General features: G+C 36.0%; 1 protein-coding gene across 1 annotated transcript in view; it reads right to left on the reverse strand.

The window, feature by feature from the left end:
* Positions 1-24,828, reverse strand: part of TTLL7 (tubulin tyrosine ligase like 7) — a 49,207-nt gene extending 24,379 nt beyond the window's left edge. The window contains exons 1-13 of the mRNA XM_054384281.1: positions 24,804-24,828; positions 24,527-24,655; positions 23,037-23,158; positions 22,281-22,348; positions 17,482-17,640; positions 15,716-15,932; positions 13,109-13,273; positions 12,236-12,394; positions 4,340-4,434; positions 3,592-3,739; positions 3,435-3,508; positions 1,279-1,414; positions 393-479 (exon numbers count right to left, since the gene is read on the reverse strand). Coding sequence (XP_054240256.1) covers positions 393-479; positions 1,279-1,414; positions 3,435-3,508; positions 3,592-3,739; positions 4,340-4,434; positions 12,236-12,394; positions 13,109-13,273; positions 15,716-15,932; positions 17,482-17,640; positions 22,281-22,348; positions 23,037-23,158; positions 24,527-24,655; positions 24,804-24,828 — 1,584 coding nt within the window. The remainder of the gene's footprint in view (positions 1-392; positions 480-1,278; positions 1,415-3,434; positions 3,509-3,591; positions 3,740-4,339; positions 4,435-12,235; positions 12,395-13,108; positions 13,274-15,715; positions 15,933-17,481; positions 17,641-22,280; positions 22,349-23,036; positions 23,159-24,526; positions 24,656-24,803) is intronic.
* Between the last annotated feature and the right edge of the window lie 2,523 nt (positions 24,829-27,351).

The following is a 27,351-nucleotide window of genomic DNA, read 5'->3' on the forward strand; positions in this document are numbered from 1 at the left end:
AGCTTCCATAGTGCCTTTTATCCCGAGATCTCAAAATTCCTTACTGGCACTAATCGATTAAAGATAAAAGCATTCTTTTGAGATAGGCTGTGGATATAAAAATCACTTCACACATTGAAATCAAGCAATCTCTTGTACAACAGTTGTTGCCATGCACAGTAATTCCTCAAAATAGAGAGGAAAAGAAGGATCTCATTTCTAATTAAAATTTTAATGGGATTTAGTTGGACAAATGGCAGCTCTGCTTCTCTTCATACGTAAGAACAAAAGGCTAATCACAGTCTGAGGATAAAAACTTTCCCTAGGATCAGCTAACTAAATTCCCCACTTAAAATTCTCAGACTACCTCTCCACAGAGTGAAATAAAAAATTGGTATCTGAAAGTCAAATACCTTAGGTCCTCGTTGCCTGCTGCATTTTCCCATTAGCTTTTCATCATCTATTTCACACTGCTCCAGAAGATCCAAAATGTCCTCCTCCTAGGAATGGGATTTTCACTAAAATTAATTCAAAGCAGGACATATCCTATTCTCACAAAAATCAAGCACCAAGTAATAGGAATTGGAAATTACTTTGATTACTAATTCCTGAACTAAGACTATAAATCCCTTCACAGGAGGATATAAAAGTATTTCTTCTGATGCATGCATCTCTGCTTGCAATCAACACAAAACTGAAAGTGAAAATCAAGTCTTAATATTTATTGAAAAGTCTGAAGAAATGATAGAATAAAGATTCCTGTAAAACTGCTGGATGATGCCAACTGCAAAGGTAGGAAATTATTTCTCTGATTTCAGATGACATGGTGTTAGCTGGTTATTTTAAATAAAGCCATCTTCCTGCTGTCTCTGACTATGTCAGTAGGCAATCAGCCAGAGTTTTTGGATGCCTTAAACTAGTGGAGCTGGTTTCATGACATCACTCGTTCTAGTCCATACAAGTGGATGAATAGGCTAGGGACATTACTGGAGGAAGAAGGAGGCAATTACCAGCTCAAAAGCAGTTTCTGCCAACCTCTGGTTTGGCCAGGGGTAAGGCTGAGGATGAGGGAAATGGTAAAGTAGCTTAAAGCCATTTTGCCTGTCTCCACCCTGGGTCCACTGCAGTTCATCCAGATTCAAGGATCTGGCCCACAAGCTGCACAAAGAATAATAATAAAATGATGGAAACATTATCAAATGCTATTTATTAGCCGTCACACATGAAAAATGAAATCGACAAGGTCATGATTTCCAAGATCAATAACTCCTAAAGCCAGCACTTCTTGTGCTTCAGTACCTTCATTCTTTTTAAAGGGTTATTCATTTCCCGCTGAAGTGAAGCTGCTCTCCCAGCAAGAAACGTCTGGAAAGCAGTGGCTAACAAACTCTCATACTTTTCAAGTAGTGTCTTATCATCAGGAGGGTAAATTCGCCTGAAATAGAGGGGGGAAAAATTGAGTTAGAGAGAGAAGCTGAGTTTGTATCACACTAGGAACAAAAGTAATTCAGCTAAGTCACCATCTATGTATGATCCCATTACACTCAGGGCAGTTTCAGAGCAAACCAAAGATGATTCCAGTTTGCATACCACACATGCAGGAGCTCCAATCTAGCTGCTGACAATACTTTTTAATAGTGTTGATTCTGCTGCTAGAAAAGTGCCATTCAAAGGATATTCATTTTAACATATGTAGACAGAGACTGCAGCTAAAAGCCATTTCAAAATCATATACATCTTTTTTAGTTCCTCATGAATTCACAAAAGCTTGAAAGCATGGCTCTTACACTGACCGCCCCGGGACTCCTATCAGAACCAGTGAACTCATTGTGCTTGCAGACATGACTACTTGCTGAACTGACATCCATAGCTTCAATCAAAGCCTGCTGAGGTATGCCTTTTTATTCAGAAAGCAATACTAATCCATTCACCAATACTAGCACCCAAAATTTCCATGATTCTTTGGAAAGATCTGACAAAAGCTAGTCCTGCTCTGTAGAACAACATCACAAGCAGAAAATACTGCATAACACACAGATAAAAACTTCTTTGTATCCATAACTAAGATTTCTTTACTTCTCAGGCCCTGATGAATCTTAAGCGTTTTTTTTTCAAACATCTGGTAATAAGAAAGCAGAAAGCTGTTCTGCCTTTTTACATGTGCATATTGCTCATGAAATGACACTTCACTTTTTTCCTGAGGGACAAAAACATTTATTTTTGTTAATTTACATTAACCAGAAAACTAAACAGAGAGAGTATCTGCAGTCAAGAATTAAATAAGCAACCTAAAATGTGATCAGTTAAATAGTTAGACTTTAATGTTATCAAAAAAACAAAATGTATTAAAGCATCATGATATTTCTCTTTCTCATCTAAGTAGCATGAAAATAACTGCTTCATTGTGGGGGGTTTTATGTACTAGTTCAGCTCCACAACTGTCAAGAAAGGATGTAATTAGAATTAGGAATGTTACAAACAAAGACTTTTTTGTAAGCAAAATGTTAATTCATCAAAAATGAAAATTTCACAGAAACATCTATCTGTTTAAATGAGAACTTTACTGGGAATTACAGAACATCTGCTCAGAAAAGCAGAGATGAAGAACAAGAGTAAAGGCATTCTGACCAATTCAGAATAAAAGATGTGAACTCAGACCTCCCACATCCTGGATGACTGTCAAAAGGAGTAGGTGAATACTCCCATCATCTCTTCCTGGCTGTACTCTGCTCTCTTTCACCAAATACAGTCCTTGCTTTCCCTTCTCATTGAAGCAAATATCAAGAAATAATAATGACAACAACATCATTAAACAAATTCTTGTTTTCTGGCCAATGCTTACTATAAACAACAAATTAAAGTTTCCTTTTCAACCTATGCTACAAAAAGAATCTGAAGATAATTATGTTTAACCCTGCAATAATCCAAAATCAAAGTACAGAAATATGAATATAAGTATTCCAATGCGACTCAATCAAAAATTATGGAAGTACCAATAAAGTTTCTGAACTTTTGGCAAGCCTCATAGATAACATTCAGATTCAATTTTTTTATAGGGGAACACTCAGATTAGATTTTTCAGTAGGGGAATACTTGCACTCCTATCCTGTCTGCCCACAGAGACAGGAATTGTCGTACATGATTATAGAACAGGTCCATATGGACAGGCATGGCTCTTCATACACTAAGTGTGAACCATCACATCTTTCAAGCAAATGTCTTGCACAAACTCTACAGTGACTGATGTCATGTAAATTCCTAAGAGTACGTAAAAATTTGGAATAAAAAAAAGAATGATCTGAAAAAAACCTTTACTAGCTCCTGTACATGTGTATATTTTCTACAAATGTCTACACATTTTTGGCAGAAAATTATCATCTAGAATGAATACTTGTTTCCATTGTTCCTAAAGAATGCACTGAATACTTCCTACTAGTACAGTCAAAAATAATTACCTGTAGTTCCCCATGTGTCTATTTTCATGCTCCTCTTTGGAAATCTGTTTACGTACTTGTGCAAGTCTTTCCTTCTACAAATCAAGAAAATAAGACAATTAAAGCACAGAGAGCATAAGCCACATGCAACAAACAGCACATTTTTTTTCCTTCCTACCAGTTCTTCTTTTCTCCTTTCCAGTGTGTGACGCTGCTTCTCCCACTCTGAGGAGCCTGGCAACAATTTTTTCATTGAACCTTGACCATACAGTCTTTTTTGAGCCTCAGCCTTCTGTTGAGCTAAATTTCTCCTTTTATCACTTGTCCTGAAACACAGATGTTATTAAGATATGTCATCTCAAGTATATCATGTGTATTTTTCCAGTCATGTGCACTTTCTGACATAAAATCATAATTGAAACACTCATTCAGATTTCTTTAGAAATATTAACTTTTATCACTAAAATGCTGTCACACGTTAAGGTGTACTGAAATTACTCTGTACTACAATTTAATGTACAAATATGGTTGTATTTATTTTCCTGAAGTGTAGCTTTTTTTCAACATATCCAACTACACATTTTTCCTGGAGAGGGGGATGGCTTCTGACTGTATAGGAAACTATCACCAAAGTACTTTTTCACAGGCCCATGACTCCACTCATATGCCCACTTTCAGGCTGTTAGAAGAATCATTTAAAAAAAAAAAAGTATGAAAATTACTATCACCACTCATTTTTTGCAAGCACACAAGCAAGAAGAAAAAAAAAATTAGGTTAATTTCAATTGCAAACCTGACAGCAAGGGAAAATATGAAGATGGGAAAAAAGTCTTCATTGTGTCCTGATATAGTTCAAATTTTTAAAATAAATTAAAAAAAAAAAAACAGAAAAGAGAGCCAGGCTGAAGGAAAGAGGACAAATTTACCGTATGTTGAGAAGCTTTAATGCATTTAGCAGAACACCTTTTTTTACATCATAGTCTATTTTTTGATCAGTTCCAAAACTCGGGGCGCGATTAATCTGGGGAAAAAACAAAAGAGAGAGAAAAACAAACAACTCAGGAATGTTCAGGTTCCTGAGAATACATCTATTGTTACAGGCTTTGTACAAACTATCTTTCCAACTATAACAGAGATTAAGTGAAGACAAGTTTAGAAGCTCATTTTCATTTGTTTGTTTGTCTTAAAAACCAAAGCACTGAATATCACAGAATCATAGAACAGTCTGGATTGGAAGGGATCTCCAAACGTCATCTAGTCCAGCCCCCAAATACTGTGAGGGGTTGGACAAGATACTGGGAACCAGAAGATACACCTTTCAACCACCAAGTTAACCAGACACTTAAAATGAATGCCATTAAGTAGTGGCACTGTGAATCCAGTCTGATCTATTCTTGGTTGCTGCAACCAGAAAATTTACCATGCAAAGTGCTGTTACACACATTATAAAAGACTAAATGCCATACTACATTAGTCCAAAACATGAAGAGTTAAACTCTTTCCTACTTCCCAGTCTGAAATAAACTTTAAATACTTCTCTAAAAAGTAACAAATATGTAAAGACAGAAACGTGCTCTAATTCAGGGTCTTCTCAAGTATACTTAAATAGCTATTTAGCTACACTTTACAGCAACAACTAAAGATCTAAGCTATTAAATCTATGCATAGTGTGAAAACATAAAATGCTTAATAATCTCAGTACCTAGTACAAGATAAGAGATTAAAACTGTTACCACAAATATAGAGGAACAAGGGAAATGCAGCTGGGAATGTGTGAGACTAGAACACTTAATAGCCAGGAGTCTCAATCAATCACGATACAACCACTGTCAAGCTTTAGAGTCCCTGCTGAAGAACTTCAGTTTTCAGAAAGCTTTGAGGAGGGATAATGAAGTAGCTGTGTCAACATTTCAAGGAACACCTTCCAGGCTAGTGGAAAAATTTATAGATGAGCAACGGATGCTAATGAGAGGCAGGAATCTCACCTTGACAGTGAACGAACAGAGCTGGTCACAAAAGGGGCAGATACTGAAGAACTTCAGAACTGAAAACTAATTATCTTGTGCCCCATGCAAATAAGAAGTGAGATACAGTTAGTATGTTCAAAGCAAAGGGCAAAAGCTGTTCATTAAGAGTGTGTTTTAACACTTCAGCTACATTAGAATATCTTAAGAGCCTCTACAGTTGTGGCACAGAGCTATTGCAGCTGGTGAACCACCAGCTTGCTTGCTGGTTTTGAAGACAAACAGGAAAAGTGAGCAATGAGATCTGATGTTAAAAGAAAAACCACCAAAAAAATCAGCAGAAATAGGGAACAAGTGTAAACGTATTCTTTGTTCAAAGACTTGCATCCAAATATTTAATCAATCAACATCCTTAGACTGACCTGTTCATCTCCTACCACATCACAAAGGCTAATTTTTTTATATATACAGTGACAGGACAAGTATCTATTGACCTACTTTTTCTTTTCCTTTTTTTTTTTTTTTTTTTAAATGTGAATGTTCCAATTTCAGCTAAGGAAACACATAAACATTCTGAGAAAAGAACACAAGGATTAGAATCTGATTCTCCAGCATTTCATTAGAGAATACTGGCAGCTGAGAAGACAACAGGAGCACTGCATCTCATTTTTTATATGAAGTATAAATAAAATAAAACACTTTAATTACAGCTGCACTGATTAAACACAGCTGATAAGTAAGTTGGAAATATTCTGATTTCGAGATATCTTGCCTCATCAAGGATGGATTTATGAATTCTTACAAACATATGTGTGAAGGACCAATATGGAGCAAAAAGCTCACTGTCAGAGACATAAAATCAAGCTCTAAGTCCTCATTCAGAAGAAATATTAGGTAACGAACAAAATTATATTCTGCGCCATACATTGGATTTTTTAACTCCTCATGAAAAAGTGGCAAGTAACAGTATTCTACTTTAAAATAACGTTTTTGCATGCGTTAAAAAACAGGTGGACAGAAGTGTATTTATTTAAACTTCCAGCAAATGAATTTCTAATTTTTTGTGTACATGGAATCCTTAAATCCATTGAGACTTCAGTTAGATACAAGGACTTATTGGGAACACGTGAAATGCTGTGTTGGTCCAGCACTGAATTCCTAGAGATGCACAGACATTCTTACACAGCACTGAAGCACCCAACTTGAAAGCATACAAATTGCACAGTGTTGGATTTATATGTGGTTTAAAACAACTGTATATATGAGTTACAACAACTTGATTTACAACAACTTGAAGTATAATATTGGACAAAAATTCTGTGTTAATAAAAGTGTTACTAATAGGTGTTACTTATATGAGCACCGGTGAGAATTAACACTACGGAAAGTGAAAAAGAAATTGAACAGGGAGAATTCTGCCAAAAACCTACATCTGGCACTTCTGAACAAACAAAACCATGCTCTCCGTCTATTAAGCAGAAGGCATTAGGAAAGATACAGGAAGGCATTTGAAGTGCTATTATGAGACATTTCATAATCACTTGACACTCAGGTTTGTCACTTCATTGCAGTCACTTAAGAGGCTGAAAGCTACAACATTCATAGTTGAAACTGAAGCACTGCTGCTTCACCTGTTCTCCAAATTTTTGACATACCATTCATGACTAATGTCTGAAATCCCAATCCCCTTGTGGCCTCAGTTCTGAAGAGTAACCAGAGGGGCAGTAAAAACAGTCATCCAGTTCTGGAATGCAGTTCTGGAGAGCTATTGCAAACTTGGCTTGGTACAAAACATTTCAGGTAGCAGTAGAGGCAGATCCAAATAAAATGTGAGCAAGTAGGTAATCAGAAAGTTAATATCTAGAAAGCAGGTGTGAATTTAAAGTTCACTAGCTACTCCATACTATGTGTACACTTCAAGTGAATGCTTCACTAAAAAACTTTCCTTTTTAACTCTCTTGAACTGTTCCACTCAAGAGGCAGCAGTCTTGACAGCTGACCTTAAACTAAAGCTTGCTTATCAACAAGGGCAGATGGAGTTACAGGAAGTATAAAACCAGGGAATATATCTTCATGCAGCACTGCTATTCGAAGCTTCAGAACCTGAACCCACTGCATATGGCACTGATGTGCAAAACCACCCATACTTTTGAGGTCAACCTACAAGACATCATAATTAAGTTGCAAAGGGTTTAATCCAGAAATAATATTTTCAGAGCAGAAAAATCTACTTCAGTGTCAGGCAAAAAAAAAAAAAAATCTGATCTGCTGAGCACAGACATAGCATGACCTCTGCAAAAGGCACAACTAACTAAATTGGCTACCGCAGCACTTTACAGTCTCACCACACAATACATTTTCAGCACTCCACTCCTTTTTTCTCAGAGGTAGGTAATGCCTTCTTTCTTAACAGTGTCTTCATACTATAGACTATCTGGGAACTCACTGAAAGGAATACTGTAACATATACTTGATCTAGTTGAGTATCTTCCATGATCAGTACTGCTCTTAAACTAACAGCTAACTAGTTGAATCTGCTCATGACAGATTTTATAACATAAATTCTGGAGTTCTGGCAGTGTCACTTATTAGGCTTCTTAGGACAAACTATCTTCAAAACTTCAAATTTTCTAATTTGTTGTATATAACAATGCACAGAAAAGAAAAACTCCTTTATAAACAAATACAGTACTCATTTATAAAGGCCCCTAGACACAATGTTTCTCACATCTACTAATTGTGATAATACTTTAGCTTCTTTACTTTCTGTGTCCTTTCGATTGCCAAAGAAAAGTTATGTCCACATAATTTTTTAATTCCTCCAACTGAAATCTTTAACTTTGGTTTCATAATTAAAATTTCACAGCAATTGTGTAGCTCAGTGTATTTTGTAATTACATACTTGTCATAAAGGACTTCCTATCTGTGATGCTGAAATTAAAAAGCATGAACTGCAGTATCTCGTGTGAAGGCTCCTATCCACAGTTACATTTGCAAAAGATTCTGATTTTACAGTAATTAAACCCTGAGAATTTGTTAAGGTACACTATTTCATTCTTCACCAAGACATGGGATAAATTCCATCTTGGCATTTCACCTCTTTACCAAAATAGTCATGGAGTATGTTCTCACCTCCCACTGCTGCAGGCTGTTAGTATGGAGTAGAAAAAGAAAAATTCCACTATTTGTCACACATACCTATTGAAAAGAGCTTTGAAATATAAAGAGAGATTACATGAATGACTCTATATACCTAAAATCAATTTAATACAATATTACATCCTTTCAAAAACAAGGATTTAATTTCAGTTCAATCTGTAGGCCAGCATGAATGTTTTGGAAAGGATCTCAGTCTTTATTATTTAATAAAATTACTGAGATTGCTAACAATAGAATTCAAAAAGCAGAAGAAATTTATAAGCCCATGGGAAATTAATAAAACTCCTATTACAGAAATTGCTGTTAGTGGCCATCACTGAGCAAATATTTGATTAGAGACAATCAGGAAGTTCATTCTAATCACTCCTTTCTAAGTGTAGCACAGTAGTGTAGCAATCATGATAAAGCACCAGTGATACAGTCACAATAGGTGAGTAACTGGTTACCAAAGCGTATGTCTCTGTTGGCTGAGAGATGATTATTTAGAGTTCAGTGACCCAAGAGCTGGGATATACATGACTAGGTTGTGTTAATCTAACATCAGTAATTTCATCAGGAAGGCACATCTTGAAGATTGTTGACAAAAACAAAGGGGTCCCTAAAGTCTAAGCCAATGACGACAATGAAAGCATTGAAAATCTAGAGACTTGGAGATAGACACCAACTACAATAGCCAAGTAGTGTTCACTACAGGAATGCAACCTTGTAAACCAGATAGCATAAGAAAATGGAAGGAAGCTTAAACCAAAGTAAAACTTGGGAGACAATGCAAAACTGCTGGCCAGAGAACAAACAGCCAGTAAGGGGACAGTGACAACAAATGAACAAACATAACTCTAAGTGAAGCTAAGAGCAACAAGGAAAAAACTTCCAATATCTTCCCGGTGAAGAACACAAGACACTGACATCCTGCTATAACAACCTACCCATCTTTCTTCAGAGCAGACCTCTCCTGCTCCTTGTTGGCCTTTGGATCTCCAAGGGCACAGGCAGGGTAAGCATAACACAAGAAAAAGTATGTACCAGGAAGCTTTAACTACTTTATTAACAGTAATTAGTAATAATTGGATACTTTGGCCTAAGACGTCCAAAGTCATTTGAACTGGATCGATAACAAAATTTTTAATATTTTGCTAGTTCATTTACAACAAATAATATATCTGTGTATGTGCATATAAGGTGATTTTCTCTCACCCACATAAATCACGAGGTAAGTTGGGTACCCGCATTTGAGGCAGTTATTAAAATGTGACATTTTTCTCCTATGATTACAACTTTGTGACCCCAGCTGGATATAATGAGGTTGAACAAGTCTGCTGCCATCAAAGAACTTCAACTGTATGATTTTCCTAGTTACATAAATAATCTAGACTGGAATTTTTGGTCAAAAAGGGTAAAACTTTATTTTCTGGGAACCAAAGGTAGATCTAGGTAGTTGTTGCTACTCAGAAAGGATGGAGGCTGCTTGGGCTGCATAGCAGCTTGCCAGAAACTGTTAGTGCCACACGATGGCAATAGTGCATTTCCCACAGCCCTCACTTCAGTAGAAGGTTCCGGAAGTTCAGTAGCATCAAGGAGCAAGAGAGCTACATCACATTAAGGCAATATGAACAAAAGTCATCTCAGGAAAGCGGAGTCATTATAATGTCGCACAATTTATTTCTTATAATAGTTTATTAAGCTATCTTTTTAACAGAAAAGCTACATGAGTTAAGGAAACATGAAACTAGAATCTTGCCATCCTAATCCTGTTTTGGCAATTTTCCCACAACACCGGGAACATTCAGGGCCTTGTGATTAGTACTTGTTACCACTGTTAGAAAGAATGATTCACTTCCCTAAGGGAGTTTTAGCAAAAGGGAAATAGTGGAAAGAGATTAAGAGCAGAAAACTGGGGAAGAAGCCAGAACTGGTTTAGGAAAAAAAAAAAAAAAAGAATTATATATAGACATACATATACACAGTACATATACACACACACACACACACTCTGTATTTATAATGTATGTATGTACACTGCATATTTGCTCTTTATTACACTACATACAGTATGCATACATTGTGCAAACATTTACATACTGTCTGTTCTTACTGACAGCACTGCAAAAAACACAAATGAGAACAGTAAAAATGAGTGGATGAGTACAGAAACTGAATTACTATGAATCACTAAGTGTTTCAAAGGTTAAAATTCCTGCTAGTTCAGTTCAATGTCTGGCAAAATAAGCTGAAGGCTGCCTATAACACCAAAAGCAGGAAAAAAAAATTAGACTTCTTATTTAAAAAACAAACAACAAACAAGCCCAACAACAACCTGGTACACACCTCCAAGTCCTGAAGTGTTCTCCAGCAATCCAAAATACCAGAGAAGTCTCTACTACTTTAGGAGATAGTATAGGATAGTTTGATTCTCCCTTGAGACCCATTGTCAGCAATTAATCAAATGCCCTGAAAATATCCATACTGAAACAAAACATCCAAGGAGATAGAGAGGTGCCCCCCTTCAAAACACATTCACTACACAGGTTGACTCACCATCTCTTACAGAAGAGGTCTGTCATTGCTACAAGGCTGGATGAAATATATTACACAGACCAACTTCAGTCTGTAAACCACATACACTTACATGCAAATTACAGGTAACCTATAGAAGATAATCTGCAAGTGTAGAGCTAACCCAAAGGGATAGTAGGCTTTGCTCAACAAAAAACAGATGTCAATGTAATACAAACTAAGTTCATGTCATGTGCTGCTTTTGGCTAGCACATCAAAGCCTCCAAATACGCCTACGCCTGCACAGCAACAGTGAAGGAATTTTATTTTTCTAATTACAACTATACTGAAACACTGAAATAAGCATGACAGAACAATTGTCAACAGTATTAACTGCCTGAGAACAAGGTTGTAATTCAGCAAATTAATTGTGTATATATTGCTTATAAGTAGCCAAATCATATTCATGAATTACTGTTAATCAACAGATTTTTAATAATCTTGGTTTTTTTGCTCCAACTGTAGAGCATCCCAAGCAGTTAACATAATCATATAAGACAATCTGAAAAAAAGATAGGTGAAATTAATTTATATGTTCATAGTGTCATTAAAGAGACATGACAGAAAAACCCAGACATTCCTGGTTGAAAATGTATGCAAGTACCACTTAAGGTTAACTGTACCACCACTAAAGTATGAAAGGAGAAGCATTTCTTCCAGTCCATCCACTGTCAGCTGTTTGACAGCAGACTGATCTAGTGTACTGACAGTATACTGATTTAGTTTCCTCCATTCACATGGATGCTTTTAAAAAGCCACAAGAAGGGAAAAGAACACATACACCCAAAAAAGAAAAAAAAAAGAAAATTAAGGCCATGCATTCAACAAAAGTTGCCATACCAATGACAGAAATTATGTAGTACCCAATGGTGCTAAAATAGTAACCAGATCATTTTTATTAAAACTTTGAGGAACATCAGAAAGGCAACACTCCTCCAGGAACGCAATTACCTTTAGCTGAGTCTCCAAAAATCACTGCAAGGCAGTGCTTCCATATGGATGCTGCAGAAAAAGAACCATCTATGTATGCAACAACAGTACCTCTTCAACACAGATTTTCTTTGGAAGTTTTTACATAGATAGGGGGTCAGCTGGGGCTTGGTTAACTTTACTCTTAAAAATTTACAGTTGTTTAAAGAGGTTTACCTCTAGGAGCCATGGTTTTAGTTTTCTGTCCAGCAGAATATCAAATCCAAGGACTTCAAAGCAGACACTGTCACTTCCTGGTGCTTGCCCTGGCCTGCACATGCGATAAGCATGAAGAACATGTGGCTCTGCAACTATGAGAGTCTTCACTACTAACTCCTGTAGGGATTTTTTTCAGAAAAGATCATCAGGAGAGAAGACAACAGTATGCATTAAACTCACATATTTCATACTTCAATCTTTTAAATGACATTAAAGTATCTACTAAAAATACATAGCAAATAAATGATGTGTAATAAATAAACTATTCCTATGGAGTCCTTGTTTTTACATAACTGAAGAGTACATTGTTATAATTTCCATAGTCCATACACACTTTTAGATATGGAATAACTCAAATACTACACTATAGTGCAGTCAGTCTTCATCCATTTCATTTTGCAGTATTATTTGCAATGAATAGAATCAAACATACAATTGGTGTCTATGCTCTAATAATGGCAGGCCAATTCCTCACCTAAAGACACCTGTAACACAACTGCTGACTTCAGTGGAACAGGTTCAAGTCCACCGATACATGCAAATTACAGTTTTGTAAATCTTCAGAGATAAAATTGACTTTATACTTATGTGAATAACTGTTTGAAAGGGCTTTTGTCCCTCCGAAAAAGGTTAATATTAAATTTATAATCAGACTCTGAATTTATTTTGAAAAACATAATAATCACTGATAATATGTCCTTTATGGCATGCATTGCTGAGACTTTGCATTAATTCTCAGAAATCATTTGGATTCCAGTAAAGAGGATGGCAGAAGCAATGATTTTTTTAAGACTACATCAAATAAACAAACACATATTAGTTCTATCTTACTGAAATATCACTCCAGAATTTGGAGACATCGAGATTATTTGTTTCTAGAAACTCAGTAAACCATTTTATGGAGCGTTTACTTCCTTTGTCTTCTGTTTCATCCCGTTCAAAGTGTTCATTATGTTTATTGACAGAGTAGTTAGTCAGATGCATATACAATTGACTCTAAAAAAAAAAACCAAAATGAGAAAAGACATTAAAAACCCCTCTCAAATACAACTCTAAAATGATCAATTCAAAATAATTAAGGGACAAAAATATGTCAAAACGATAATGACATATACAAACAGTTCATACTTGCAAGTACACTATGTGCTGATTTAGTGTTTCTGACTCTGAGAGATTTCATCTACTGGATGTTATAACCTTATAAAAAAACCTGTGTTCACATTTAAACTGCTGCTTGCAGTCACTTGATCTACCACTCAACATCTAGTTAAGCAATATAATATATCTGCCATTTTTACAGGTCTGTATGTAAGCAACCACCTGAAAATGTGAAGAGTTATCAGAACTGACAGGATTTTTACCCCCAAGAAGCAAGCAATAAAGATGGTATTTTGAAGCACTACTTCAAAAGTGCAAAAAACACTGGCATCTGTTTCATAGACAATCCCACATTTCAGTTTTCCCTGTAATTATTTATGAGAAATGTTCTCCCTATAGAGATGCTTTAAAATATCTTTTACATATAAACTCATCTGCCATGTTGATATCTGCCAAAACTGCTCATTTTTTTCTGGCTGGTAGCCATACATCAAAGGGAGATAAATTTCAAGATATACATTACATATATGACTACTATAGTTCCTTTATGAAGCTAAGTGTCACCAGCAATAGATACACATTATCACTTGTGTTTCAAAAAACAAACCCAAAACCCAAACGTTTCCAAAGCCAACTTATAAATCATGACTTGTATGTTTACATTATCTCCCAGGAGAGATATTAATTTCACTTTCCACTTATTAGCACAATGACTGTCCTCATCACAGTGACAGTTCTGTCATGATACTCTGACCGTAAGCCTTCTGTTCTAATTTCTTTTTGATAAGACAGCCAATAAATTACACAAGCCGCCTGCTGTCATTTATCTCACTGCACTTATGTATAAAAAAATTACCAAAATTAAAAGAAAAAAATTAATTGCAGGCTAATTAACAATATACTATCACTACAAGCAATTAATTTCTCCCATGGCTTCCAATTACTGCTTTGAGAATCATTCTAAAACGTACTGGTTTGGAGTGATTCTGTCATCTTTGCAACAATTTGAATTTCATGAAAACAAAAGCAATCATTTCTCCAATGACAAACTAAGTAAAGTGTTTTGTTAAACATCTGACCGAATCTTTAGTGAGAAGTTATCTAGAACAATGTCACTGCGGAACAGTGTCATCCAAAGAACAATGTCATTAATGATATGCCAGGTAATTTCATATGATAGGCAAACTACAACATGAACAGTTGTGAACACTGAAACAACTGCCTGTTCTGTTTATCCACTCAAGAGTATATTTTCAGTGCTGCTAATTAAACAATTTTTTTAAAATTTCAAACAAACTATTCCAAATATAATATTGGAACTCTTCCAAATGCACCATTTGTACTGGACTCCGAATTATACTTGCATTCTTCAGAGATGCACTTAAAGTAGTCACGCCTGTGAGTGACAAGTGGGGAAAAAGGCTCTCCATCTGTTGTCTATTGCACAGCTACATGGAAGCAGCTTGAAAAGTATATGGTATGGAAAAGGAAAGACACAGCAGCAATGAGGTACAGAGTGAGGTATAAGAAACTCAGTCTACTGATGCCTCCCAGTGCTTCAGATCTATTTCTTTCTTATCAGACATTCGCACTTTGGACTGTGCCAGAAGAGAAGGTTTACACCTCTCCAAACAGCAAGGTGCTATACATTGAACAAGAGGACTGAAGTGTCCCAAAACTTCTGCATGTCCCTTACCATTTCCTGGTTCTCTACAAGTTCATAGGCAACCCTGCTGTATCATCCTAAAATTTTCAACTACATACTCCTTTCCCCGCTGGAGCAGTCACGGAAACAGCACCAGCAGCAGTTTCCCTCACATTCAGGGATTGCAGTGACCACTCTCATGCATTGGTATTGTGGTTTCTCTGTTTTCTGCACAGGTTCCCAACACAATGGCACTCAGCAGAAGCTCTAAACTTCAAGGATGATAAACAGGAGATAAACCTAATATGCTCCCACACCCAGTACTGAATCAGATAAATATATAAGCAATGTAACTATTCTTGAAGTGATTTTCTTCCTTTTTTTTCAAAATTGAATATCAAAAATGGACATCTTCTGCTTTCTCTTAGGGCATATTCAAAGTCTTTAGCATACATACATGAAAAATTATGTAACATTCTTATTCATTAGCAGTAATATGCTTTTCTATCAAAATCAGAAATGTAGCCATAAGTTAAGTGTCTTTCCTTTTTATTTTTCTCTTCAATGACAATACACAAGTTCCAGTAGATTAATATCAAATTAATTCTCATATCACAACCTCTTTTATTTTACCTCCTCCAAACACTACACAGGTAAAAATCTACATTAAAAAATTGAAATGAACTCCAACTTACCAAATTTGAGTCACTGGGAGGATGATACTTTTCTGTGCCCATTCTTACGAGTCCATCATGATATAAAAATACTTTTAATGGATCACAGGAGGTTACAAGAATATAGACACGTAAATCAAACTTGTAGCCTTCCATCAGAAACGGTTTGTCAAGATATTCCTGAACAATCAAGTGATCCTGAGCTTGTAACTTTTCTCCATTTCTTATTAAAGAGATCCTGGTAATAACAAAAGTTGTGTTAAAAACATGGACATTATTCTTCAAAACAGATTTTCATCATCACCCAGGTAGGTAGTTGGACTGAAGTCTGCCTGGAGAAAAAGACTTACAGAACTGATATGTAGGGTAGAGAAAAAGTTCCACGCACTTACATGGCTTTTAGTTTCCTGTCCTTTACGGTGCTTCATTGGATGAAAAAAAGGCAATAAGCCATTTCAAAACAACTTTTTGCTTCCTTTGATACAACAATTTGTACTAATGGGTTCCCACTACACTTAGAAATTGTTTGGCAGAACGTGCAGTCTCCAGCTTCTGTCATTATTCCCCCTGCAGCTCTAAAAATAGGCTTTCAGTCTTTATCACAACTGCTGCCCAAGGTACAGGCTCAAGGAACTTTCAGTGCTAACTTGACTTAATGATGATGTTTGCAGAGCAGGACACTGAACAGTACAAGTATGACATAGATTAAGCTCATTATTTCTCTTCTCCAGCTTGCCCACATCAGGATGAAAACTGGTTTACACACAGACAACAAGCTGTTAGTCCCTAACTACACAGATTTTTCAGTGTATAATTATTAACTCTGAATTCCCTTACCTTTTTTGCCCTAATCTTACACTCTACTATTTATGACACATTTCAGTCTTCTGGTGCTGAATACTCCCAATATACTAAAGTACTTTCCAGGAATTTCTCTGAATTATGATGCTACATTTCCCTTCAGCTTATCTTTGTCATCAGAAAGAAGACTGAAACACAAGGAAATGAAAAGTTTGGGGGCTTTACTTTTACAGTAATTCTGATATATTTGTAATAACTAAGAGCCCTACTACATTGTATAATCCAAATTTATATTAAAAGTAATAAAGCTGAAACTGAAGTAGCTAAAAACAAGAACAGAGTTAAGAATTAAATTGAAGTACTTATCTCGTTCTCTTTTTATTGTGCAGCCCTGTCACAAGTAAAACTGTTTCAACATAATTGCAGGTCACAGTTTCTTCACAGGTGCCCCTCCTGCAGTTGGTTGCTCTCTCCTTCCAAGAGTGCACTTCCAGCTACATCCCAAGCAGCCTCTCCTCTGTTTCTCCTGCACCTCATGGCTGCCACTCTTAAGTGCATTTGTGCCTCTCTGACTAGGTGTAGTTCTGGCATGAAATGGAGTGGTTGGGCTGGTCTCAGCTGTGGAAGATCCTAACACTCCCTTACACAGAACACACCAGCAGCCCCCCAGCCACTGTAATCCTGTCATTTGTGCACAATACAATCTCACCTCCTAAACCTAAGCACAACAGGTTAAAAAATACCTTTTTTTTTTTTTAAGATAAATCCACAATGAAAATAATCTTGATCTTAAGAATTATTTGACTTCATCAAATAATTCATTCTGTAATTATCCTAACATGCAGAGAAATATTAAAACACCAATTTAGCTTTATATTAACAGATGTTTCTGCTTGTTGAGTGAACACAATCTTCTTACCAATGCATAGCTTCTGTTACTATTGTAAATAGCACTGGATTTCATCTGAAGTTAATGCACAACTTACCCATGCCCCATGGCACCATTAGCTGGTTTGACTATGAAAGTCTTCTGTCTACGTTTCTTCTTCAGTTCTTTCACATAGTTCTGAAACTGTGTGTATTCTGCAGGGAAGATCCATGTCCGAGGAATAAAACTATACTCCTGAGGCTGACTCTTGATCATTCTGCAAAAAAGTGTAATTCAGTTAAAATCTTTTAACTACTTTGATGTTTCAGTTCTCAGGATTAAAAAGCATTTACAATAATTTGAAAAGGAATTTTTTTTTAGCAAAATGCTGTAGTACGAAAGCAAACTTCTGCAGTTGTTTAAGGATAGTCAAGAGCTCTAGAACATACTAATATGCACACTTTAACAACAACAGACTATCTTATGCATTTGTACTTATTATTGTATTTATTTATTATGTTACTGACATTCATCTCAAATTTTGGCATCCACCTCATTCCTCTTACAGTTTTTGTACTGTTACTTTGATGATTTAGTACTATTCCTATTCTTAGAAATAGTAAACTTACAACAGACCATGTGATTATAGATCTTTCTCTACCTAATAAGACTCCTGTATTCCTTTTCCCTTTTATTTTTCCCCATTTGGAAGGATGGAGATATTTGATAAGCATTTTCATTTTCATATAAGCATGAGTTTGAAGACATAGAGGGTTTGATACACAAAAAGAAAGATAACCTGAGATATTTGGAGTTTCTTCCTGGGTGCGAAACAACTCATAATAACAAGGACTGAATTTAAAAAGAAAACAATTTAAGATTGTTTTTGTTTCTTTCTAGTCTCTTTAAGGAATTTCAGATTTTCCTTAAAGTAAGTATACTTTGACACAGGCTAAGCAACTGCTCATGCACCTCCAGTATAGGGCAAAACATACAAGCTTGGATTCCTGTTTGACACCACCCATGTTGTGGTTAAGTTTACCCGAGCACCTTATTAAGTCAAAAGAAAGCAAAGATATGCAAGGCAACACAAAGAGGAAAAAGCAGCAGAACTAAAAAGTTTAACACACTGTAAAGAACAATCTCTGAAACTGAATCTTGGTGGTACTGTGCACACTAGTATACCACAGTTACCAGTAGAATACATTTAGGTTTTGATGAATTAAAATACTGGTGCAGCTAACTTGTTTCAGATACTCAGAACACCTGAAATTTCATACATAGCCTCACATGAAATGAATTTGAGTAATTCAAAACTAGATCTAAACTACAAACATCCACAGACTAGCAGAAAGTGGCTGGATATTTTAAAAGAAATTAACTGATATAGGAAGTTCCCGTACTATGATTTGTTCTTTAATGGCACTATGATGAATTTTAATACTTTGATATTAATTACAGATTTTGGTATACGTCTCCTTTTTGTAATGAAAACTGATATCATCAGGATAACTCACATGTAAAAGAGAAAATGTAATTTCAATTTTTCATTTCTACTATTAGACTACATAATACTCCTTATGCAACATAAGACACTTTTTCTTTAAGTGGCTTAAATACTAGTGGAATAAACAGAGCTGCCAGCCACATCTGTAAGGCTAGGACAGCAGCCAAGCCCTAGTGGTATAATAGATACACTGTCAATTGTTTAGCAAACTACCCAACAAACACTCTGCAGAAAATCACAATAGCTATAGCAGTCCTGAAGTACTGCATGAGGTTCAGTGCTTCTGCAGCTTCACTGTAACTATTATTTTTACAAATCTGGTTGATGAATGCCACCAAATAATCAGAAAAAAGGTTTAAAAACCATAAATAGGTATTATATAACACGATTCATGTATATTTTTAACCTATTCTCCATCTGCTATATAGTTATTATTACCTTGCTAACTGAATAGCTTATCTAGGCAGAAATTTTCATATTTTTAGGCTAAAAAGCAATTTCTCTGTTAGTTTGCATTCCTCTCTAAATTATTTATCATATGCATCCTGAGGTGTTACATGAGAGAGACTTGCCATTTAACTTACAAGCTTCAATACACATACTCCCCATTGAATGAATATAGATTCATGCCATTCTAGATGCATTAATGTTATTTTGTGACTGCAAGTACATCAGTTTTATATGCCTTTTTTTATCTTATGCATAATTGGGTAGATGACAAACACTTAAGAATATGAAGCAGAATACTTTACCGTTGTTTACAAGTTCGCTGCTCACTGAAATTTTAACGAAAGAACTTAGCTCTGTTCTTTTCCTGCTTAGCCCTATTGAGAAATGGCTTAGCAACATCATCAAGTGGCTTGCAGAATCAAGACCAATTCCACTACAATAGCCCTATTTTCCAGCACATCTGCTATCCTCTACTGTGGGTAATCACTTTTTCATTGTGTTGCTTGATCCTTTAGCCTCTGCAGTCCTTAGCAGGAGTTCTGAGAAGTCAACAGCAAAATACTGTTCTTCTGAGTGCTATTTTAGCTCACAGACTGTGTCCTTGTTTCCCAGAGTGCAAAGAACCAGAGGCTGAACAAATCATAGGTTACTAAACACGTGACTCTCAGTCTAATAGCACAGGCTCCACTTCCGAGGTTTCAAGATCCTCTGGCTTTTCAATTACAAAAGGAGGTTAGCAGGTAAATATGAATGAGAACGATTCTTGGAGCATGATCAGTTCACAAACCTTTTAAACATAAATAGCAAAGGTGCTGCAAAAAAGGCCATCTTATATATGGGTCTGCTGTCCTTCCCATCCACCCAGTACATCTTCTCTCACACTTTATTGTATTCATTCTTTAATCACTCATCCTTCGTATGAGAAGACCTCACCTAAGCGACCATTTACAGAAATTAAGATCTGGCTGGCCCTACATGGCACCTCTTTTTCTTTTTTCCTTTTCTGGCAACTCCCCTTGAAAACAATGCTTGTGCCTCCTTTTTTTCTCAGTTGCATTCCTGCTTCTGTCTGTTCCATTACCCTGTGTCCCTACACTTTCTGTGCTGGATTGTCTTCTTTCATGTTACACGTGCTACATATTACACTGCTCCTTTCCACCCTTGCACGTGAAAACAACATTGTCCTGTGGTCCAGAATGCCTGGATATTTGCTTTAAGAGAGATTCCCTGAAGTGCAATTCCTCATGAATAATATTTGCCTCTTAAGAGTCTGATGGATTTTTTTCTTTTGCTCCATTCCAAACATTCTGCACAAAATGGCAGGGTGAGATCAGTGTAACAAAAAAAGGTAGAAGTAGAAGAAAAAGAGCCTAGTCTTGGACCAATTCTCAGCAGTTGTTTCATGAACTCTCAATGGCAAAAACCCCACAGCTATTCTGAAGCAGTAACAGGAATAGAAAAGACCACATGCAGCAGAGAAGCAAGAGAACAGAATTAGCATTTCTGTACAATCCTGTTCAAATACATTTTAAGACAGAACAGCAGCTCTATGGAACAAAATCCACTACTGTACCAAGAAGAGCCTGCCAAACCATGTATCCCAGCTGACCTGTGATTTCACATATGTATGTCTATTTCATAAGCAGCGGCAGGTCAGATTATCTTGATTTTTATGTATTATCAATACTAAGTATTTAATTGTGAGGTCAGTACTGCAAAGAAACAGACTGATTAAAGCCCTGTTACAGCTACTGGTATTAAGTGACATTAAATTACTCCTATCTTATCTATAATGTGTGCACTCTGTACTGAGTACCTTTAAACTGTGTTTCAAACTCAGGATTCACTAGGTTGAGAGAGGTATAATCAGACTGTATTTGAAAACAGCGTGCATGAAAACAAGAACTTTTTGTCCATTTTATGGATTTTGTTAAAAGCACAGAACTGCAGCAATACACAGGGATACCAAGCTGACCAATGCTGTTCCACCATTTTCAAGACTACTCCGAGAAGCTTTGTGCCATCTCTGTTTAAGTCTGGAAGGGGCAGTGAAAAGAGCTCATGTAGCTTCTATTGACATAAGGAAGCTCTGACCTACACATAGGACAGGTAGGCACCATAGCAATGCACATATTTGCATCACAGTAGTTGTATATGTTGTACACGTAATGTGTTGTGTTTACAAAATAGAAAGGAAATAACGAGAGAGGAGATACCACATTAATTACATTAATATATGAAAACAAATTCTCTTCCAGCAACAGGAAGTGCAGTGTTGGTAAGTTTGGAGGCCAAAACGTTAACTCTGTTAATAACTGCTCTTTAAACTAATTTAGATTAGAAGAATCAAAATATTCACACACATCCCTAAACTTTTCCTTATTTCCAGGCTGTTGAATCATTATTTAGTATTGTTTTCTTACATGTCTTTCTCACAGATTGTCAGCAAGGATAAATCCTCAGCAGCCAGTTATTCCACTAGAGTGAGGAGAATTTCTAATTAGACAAATAAGTCTCTCTGACTTATTGCTCACATAAGCAGTAAGACAGTTCACATTTTTCAAATTTGATAGACACAAAAAATAGAGTCATTAATTATTTTAAACAAATAATACCCATCCACTAACTAGTTGGGGTCTTTTCTGTTTATACCAATACAGGATATATGTCTGGATATATTAACTGTATTATACATTAATTGAAGGCTCTCCTACGGTCTGCAATGCATAGACAGAGAACTGAACCAATACCATTTTCTACTGAAATCAACTAGAGAGATACATCATCCTGCTTCAAAGCTACAGATCCAGGACCAAAGTCAAAGTGATTAATTACTCAGAAATTATTCTTGGTCCTCTCATAGCCTCTTAATAAAGAAACCTTACAAGCAACAATTTAGTATTATACTTCATTAAACTCAGACAAGAAATGTCTTAATATTAAAAAAAAAAAAAGATTACTTAGTCATGTTTCTTGCAAGAAAATCCTTTCTGCAGATCTCTCCCATTCCTGGAAAATGGTTGATTCTCTGATGAAGCAGAAAAAAAAAGGCAGTCAGTACTTTTTAGTTTTCCTGGTATACCTAATACAATAATTTTAAATGTTCAGTTGTATGCTCAGGTAAATATAATTAGTGTTACATAAATACTATTTAAGAGAATATCTTACATGATACTATGTATTCTTAGCAATACTAAAGATGACGCAAGTGGTATTCTCCTCCACCACCATGAGTATGCCCATTGATTTCTTTCCACACATGAAAAACCATAATCTTAATAATCACAGCCTTACTGAAAACTATCTAGGGACAAAGAATTGCAAAATCAAGGAATTATTTATTCACAGAAGTTGCGGAGACTGCTCTGCTTGTTAACTTACTGCTTGAAAGCTTTTAAGTACCTTATAAATGATGTTTTGTATCTTCTTTCAAAATGATCATTCCCCACACCTAAGTGGCAGACCAAAGCATGAATAAATAGCCACAAATATTTAAATACCAGATTGCAAGTAGTATGAACAAATACATCTGGAAAAGAGAATAGGATTTTAAAATACGTAGTGGTATAGCCTTATTGCAGTCTGGTTGGTGGTGGTGTTTTGGGGGGGATTTTGCCTCTCCATACAAATGTAACTCACTAAAGTGACACATTACCAAACGTTTCAGAGTGAAGCAATTTACTGATCTGTGTCTGAAATCCTTACTGCAGCTCTACCTGGTAGTTCCGAAGCTCAGCAATCTTTTCTTGTTGCACAGCAGAATCACTCCATATAAGATTAGCTGTTTCATCTTCATCACGTGTTGTCACAAATCCCATTTCTCGTATTACTACACGTACTACAGAGAAAGCACATACTTAGGGAATCTCTAAAATGGATTAATTTTCAAAATACAAAAAAAAAATCTATTAAAATTTTAAATACTTCCAATATTCAAGCCTTTAAGAAAATGTTAACATGCAATCTATTATTTATCTTGCAATATCTGCATCAGTCTATTGCAAATCTGTCATTATAACATTACAGCACCTTGTACTGAGGCTGGAATCAGAGCACAACCTGTAAACTGAACTGTCAGGGGCTTCAGGGCACTCCACAATCAGCTAATGAAAGTCCACTTTCATGGCTTTTAGACTTAATCTTACCTATCACATATCAGAGAATCACAGAACAGTAGGAGTTGGAAGGGATCTCCAGAGATCATTTAGTCAAACCTCCCTGCTAACGCCGGTTCACGCAGGGCAGGTTACACAGGAACACATTCAGCAAGTTTTTAATATCTCCAGAGCAGGAGATTCCACAACCTCTATGGGCAGCCTGTTCCTGTGCTCTGACACCCTCCAACCAAACTTTTTCCTTATGTTTAAGTGAAGCCTCCTGTGTCCTATGTTGTGCCTCTTGTCCCTTGTCCTATCACTGGCCACCACTGGCCCACCCTCTTCATTGATAAGAACCCCTCTGAGTCTTCTCTTCTCCAGGCTGTTAATTTTACAACAGTGATGACTCTAAGTGCCATTGCAAAAGGGTGACCTTTTGCACCTTAGTCAAGGACCTCTGAAAAGGTAGCAGTTGAGGCAGCATCTCAGAAGCAGCATCACTAAGGGCTGCATGCTAAATCAAAGCCAGACGGAGCCAGATGAGAGACTTTCCCGGCACCAGCCAGGCAGGGTTTTGAAGTGCACAGTCCCAGACAGGAACCATCAGCAAAGCTATTCTACTATGATTCTATAAGGTACAGCAGTTAGAAAAGCAAATGCATTCATTATTTTAATATTAAAAAAAAGATAAAAGATTATATGGTAGGCATAACACAGGCTCCAGAATAAAAAATTTTTCTGAAGTAGTCCCAAGCATCAAAATATAAAGCATTATTAGATTTTACTGAGACACCTTCATTAATAATTATTTAACTTCAAATTTACACTGTTCATCTTTCAGGACTTTAAGTGAACTTCCAAACACATACATCGATCTTCCACGGCCTTCTTGATTACTTTTTTGCCTTTCAAACCCCTTCCCTGCCTAAAAAATGAGGAGTAACAGATACATAGTGCTCAAGGCTATCATCACAATGTTACAAATAAAGGTTTCCTACAAAAGAAAACCTTTAGGAAATGTATTCCTGTCAGCAATAATTCACCCCATTAGTTACTAATCCATTCATGTAAATGGCTATTAGGATGAAACCAAAATTTTAGCCTCCTACCAATTTCATATTTTGTGCCAGCAACATTTGCAGTGATGACTCCATTTTTCTTCTTTCTGGCTTTTCTTTTAATTGTGCTTTGATAAGGTAGTTCCGAACTCAAAGTCAGAGGTGCAGATCCATGGTTATCTTTGAAAAATAAGGTTGCAACTATCAACATCCTTCTATCTTGACATACACAAATGAATTAAAAATATAAACATTAACTGTTCCAAGTCAGAGGTAACTGCATACTGAATAATTAACAGGCTTTATTAAAAATCCAAGACTCTCATACCTCCCTCATTAGGCAAGGATGGCATTATAGCCTAAGATAGTGCAGAAGCAGAGCCCAAATTCCGTTCCAAGTTCTCAGAAAATGATGGAGTTGTCAAAGCCAAATTATTTAATACTTCAGTCATAGCATTTCAGTCTCTGGTTATAGCAAATGTTAGTTCTGGAATAGATAGGTATCTGTGTTAAAAAAAAATGTATATATATGAGAAACTTTACTACAGGTAAATCCTAAAGAAATAAATGGCAGAAAACTACATACACAAATGCTTTTAATAACCAGTTAAAAGTAGTGTTTATTTTAAGGGATTGATCAAGTTGGATGAAAGATTTGAGGCACGAAAACAGGTATACACTGAATTAAATCAATTCTGCAAACTTTTATCTCCACAAAGCTCACTGGTTTTGTAACACTTTTAAACCATAATTTAATTCAAATGTTTCAATTAGGTACAATGTATTATGTGTTTTCAGATACCAAATGGGAAATAACTGAAATAATTTTAATAACCTTTTTCCACTTTTTCATTTATCAACATTTTTAATGCAGTTAATTCAATAATCACTTCATAAACAATGGCTGCAGTTTCATGACCACTTCATGACACAACAGACAATTTCAAAGACACTTTGGACTGGCAGTACCTAAACTGTCAGGTTCTAAATCGAGTATTGATTTGCAGAAAATGCTATTTTTTTCGTGTCCACATTGATGCAAATGTTCAGGTTTTTTTGTCTATGAATACACTACCACACATGGAAATCTCACATAATGAAAAGTTTTTTAGATCCATCTTAAGCACATAAGAACAATGGGCTAAAATTCTAGGAAAAAAATCAGGCATAAGACACTTCTAAACACACTGTTACATGACTTCAGGCATACAGCACTGTTATAACAAAGTCTGCAAGGAAACAAATGCTCTTTGACAGGCTGCCTCAAACAAATTTATGACTTTTTGAAACATACATAAGTTACTACTTTTTAAATTATTTCCTTCCTTTTCTGCAATTATATGTGTGGATATTCCTTACACTAGCTTTAAGTTAGTATGTATTGCTACTGGTGGTGATTGTAAAACTTATTTTAAGTAGGTTTGTATCAATCATGAGGAATTCTCTCTGCTATAAATAGCAGAAAATTACAGTAAAGCCAAATTCAGACATGACTTATGATGTGAAACATTTTTGGTACTAAGATTGGACAAGATGTGCATTTAGCAAAATTACCAAAACATTACTTCCAAATCCTCTTTTTTTTCACTTGTCCATGTGTGTATATACACATCAGAGAGATTAAGAGATATATTCTGGACAAGTCACCTTTTTGGCAAGAAAATAGAAAACCAGATACCTTGAGCTACAAGATCTTATTTCTGTTAAATTAAGACAGAGATTTACTCTTAAAAATCCATTAACACATGAGTGCTGCCAATGTACTAGGGCCAAATTCTCTTTTGTAATGACAATCAAACCTCCCTCGTATCCCATTTAACACTAAAATGTGGACCCCGTGTATTTATCTAAAAAGCAAGCACAGATACAATGTTCAACAGCATTGCAGTAAAACCCAGTCACTCCTACATGAAACATACTTTGCTGAACCATAACAAAAGCTTGTATGTCATTTTGAATTTTTAATGTTTTGGATGTCATGATCTCAGAAGGTGGCCTGAGAGTATTCCTGCCCTTCAGCTTACTAGACTTAGACACAGAGGTGGGAAAGTAAAGCATTTGCCACCCTTCTTGAAACCACTGTGAGGGAAAAAGCTGTGCTGGACACAATGACTCACTGAACATCACACGTTATCTGTTTTTGAAGCTAAGAATACCACCAGAGTACAAGACATGTTTAGTTCCTGGGAATACTGAAGCATGTCTGCTATGGACTTCTATGCATGTACACACATGCCTAGCAGTTGTTCCTCTTCTGTACTGGCTAAAAACTTTTAACAAATTTGGAAGAATGTCAAGGGTACTAATATTTCCCTGTGAGAAACTCTAGCCCTCAATAATACATGATTTGTAATCTACAATATAGTAAAAAAAAACCAAAGCAGCTCATAGAGCTTTCATTCAGCTTATAACCACAGAAAAATACCTGCCCAAAGTTACTATAACACTTTATATTCTGAAGATAAACTATAAAGCTTCAAAATGCATTGCAGTTTTGATTTTTTTTTTCCTTTACATAGAAATTATTCCACTCTTTTGAGAAGAGTACTCTTCAGGGTTTAAATATAAATGATCAACATTCACAGTCCATGACTTTCAACCAGCCAATTTTCTAGCACACGTACATGAGTTGGTAGTAAAGAACTAGGGCAACCTTTAGAGTATTCTATGGACAATTATAAGTTTGGCCATGTGGAAAACAAATCAATTGGCCTAACTCCCACAAAAATCACTACACGCTGACCACTGAAGTAACTGTTTTTTCTTGACAAAATTATGGATGACATTTTTTATCATCAGAGCTGAAGCATGCACTGCTCTAATGATGTCAAATCTTGTTACAAAGACACATGCACTCTTATCACAGTCAAATCCTG

Source organism: Indicator indicator, chromosome 10, assembly GCF_027791375.1.
Source record: "Indicator indicator isolate 239-I01 chromosome 10, UM_Iind_1.1, whole genome shotgun sequence".
In the NCBI taxonomy this organism is placed as follows: domain Eukaryota; kingdom Metazoa; phylum Chordata; class Aves; order Piciformes; family Indicatoridae; genus Indicator; species Indicator indicator.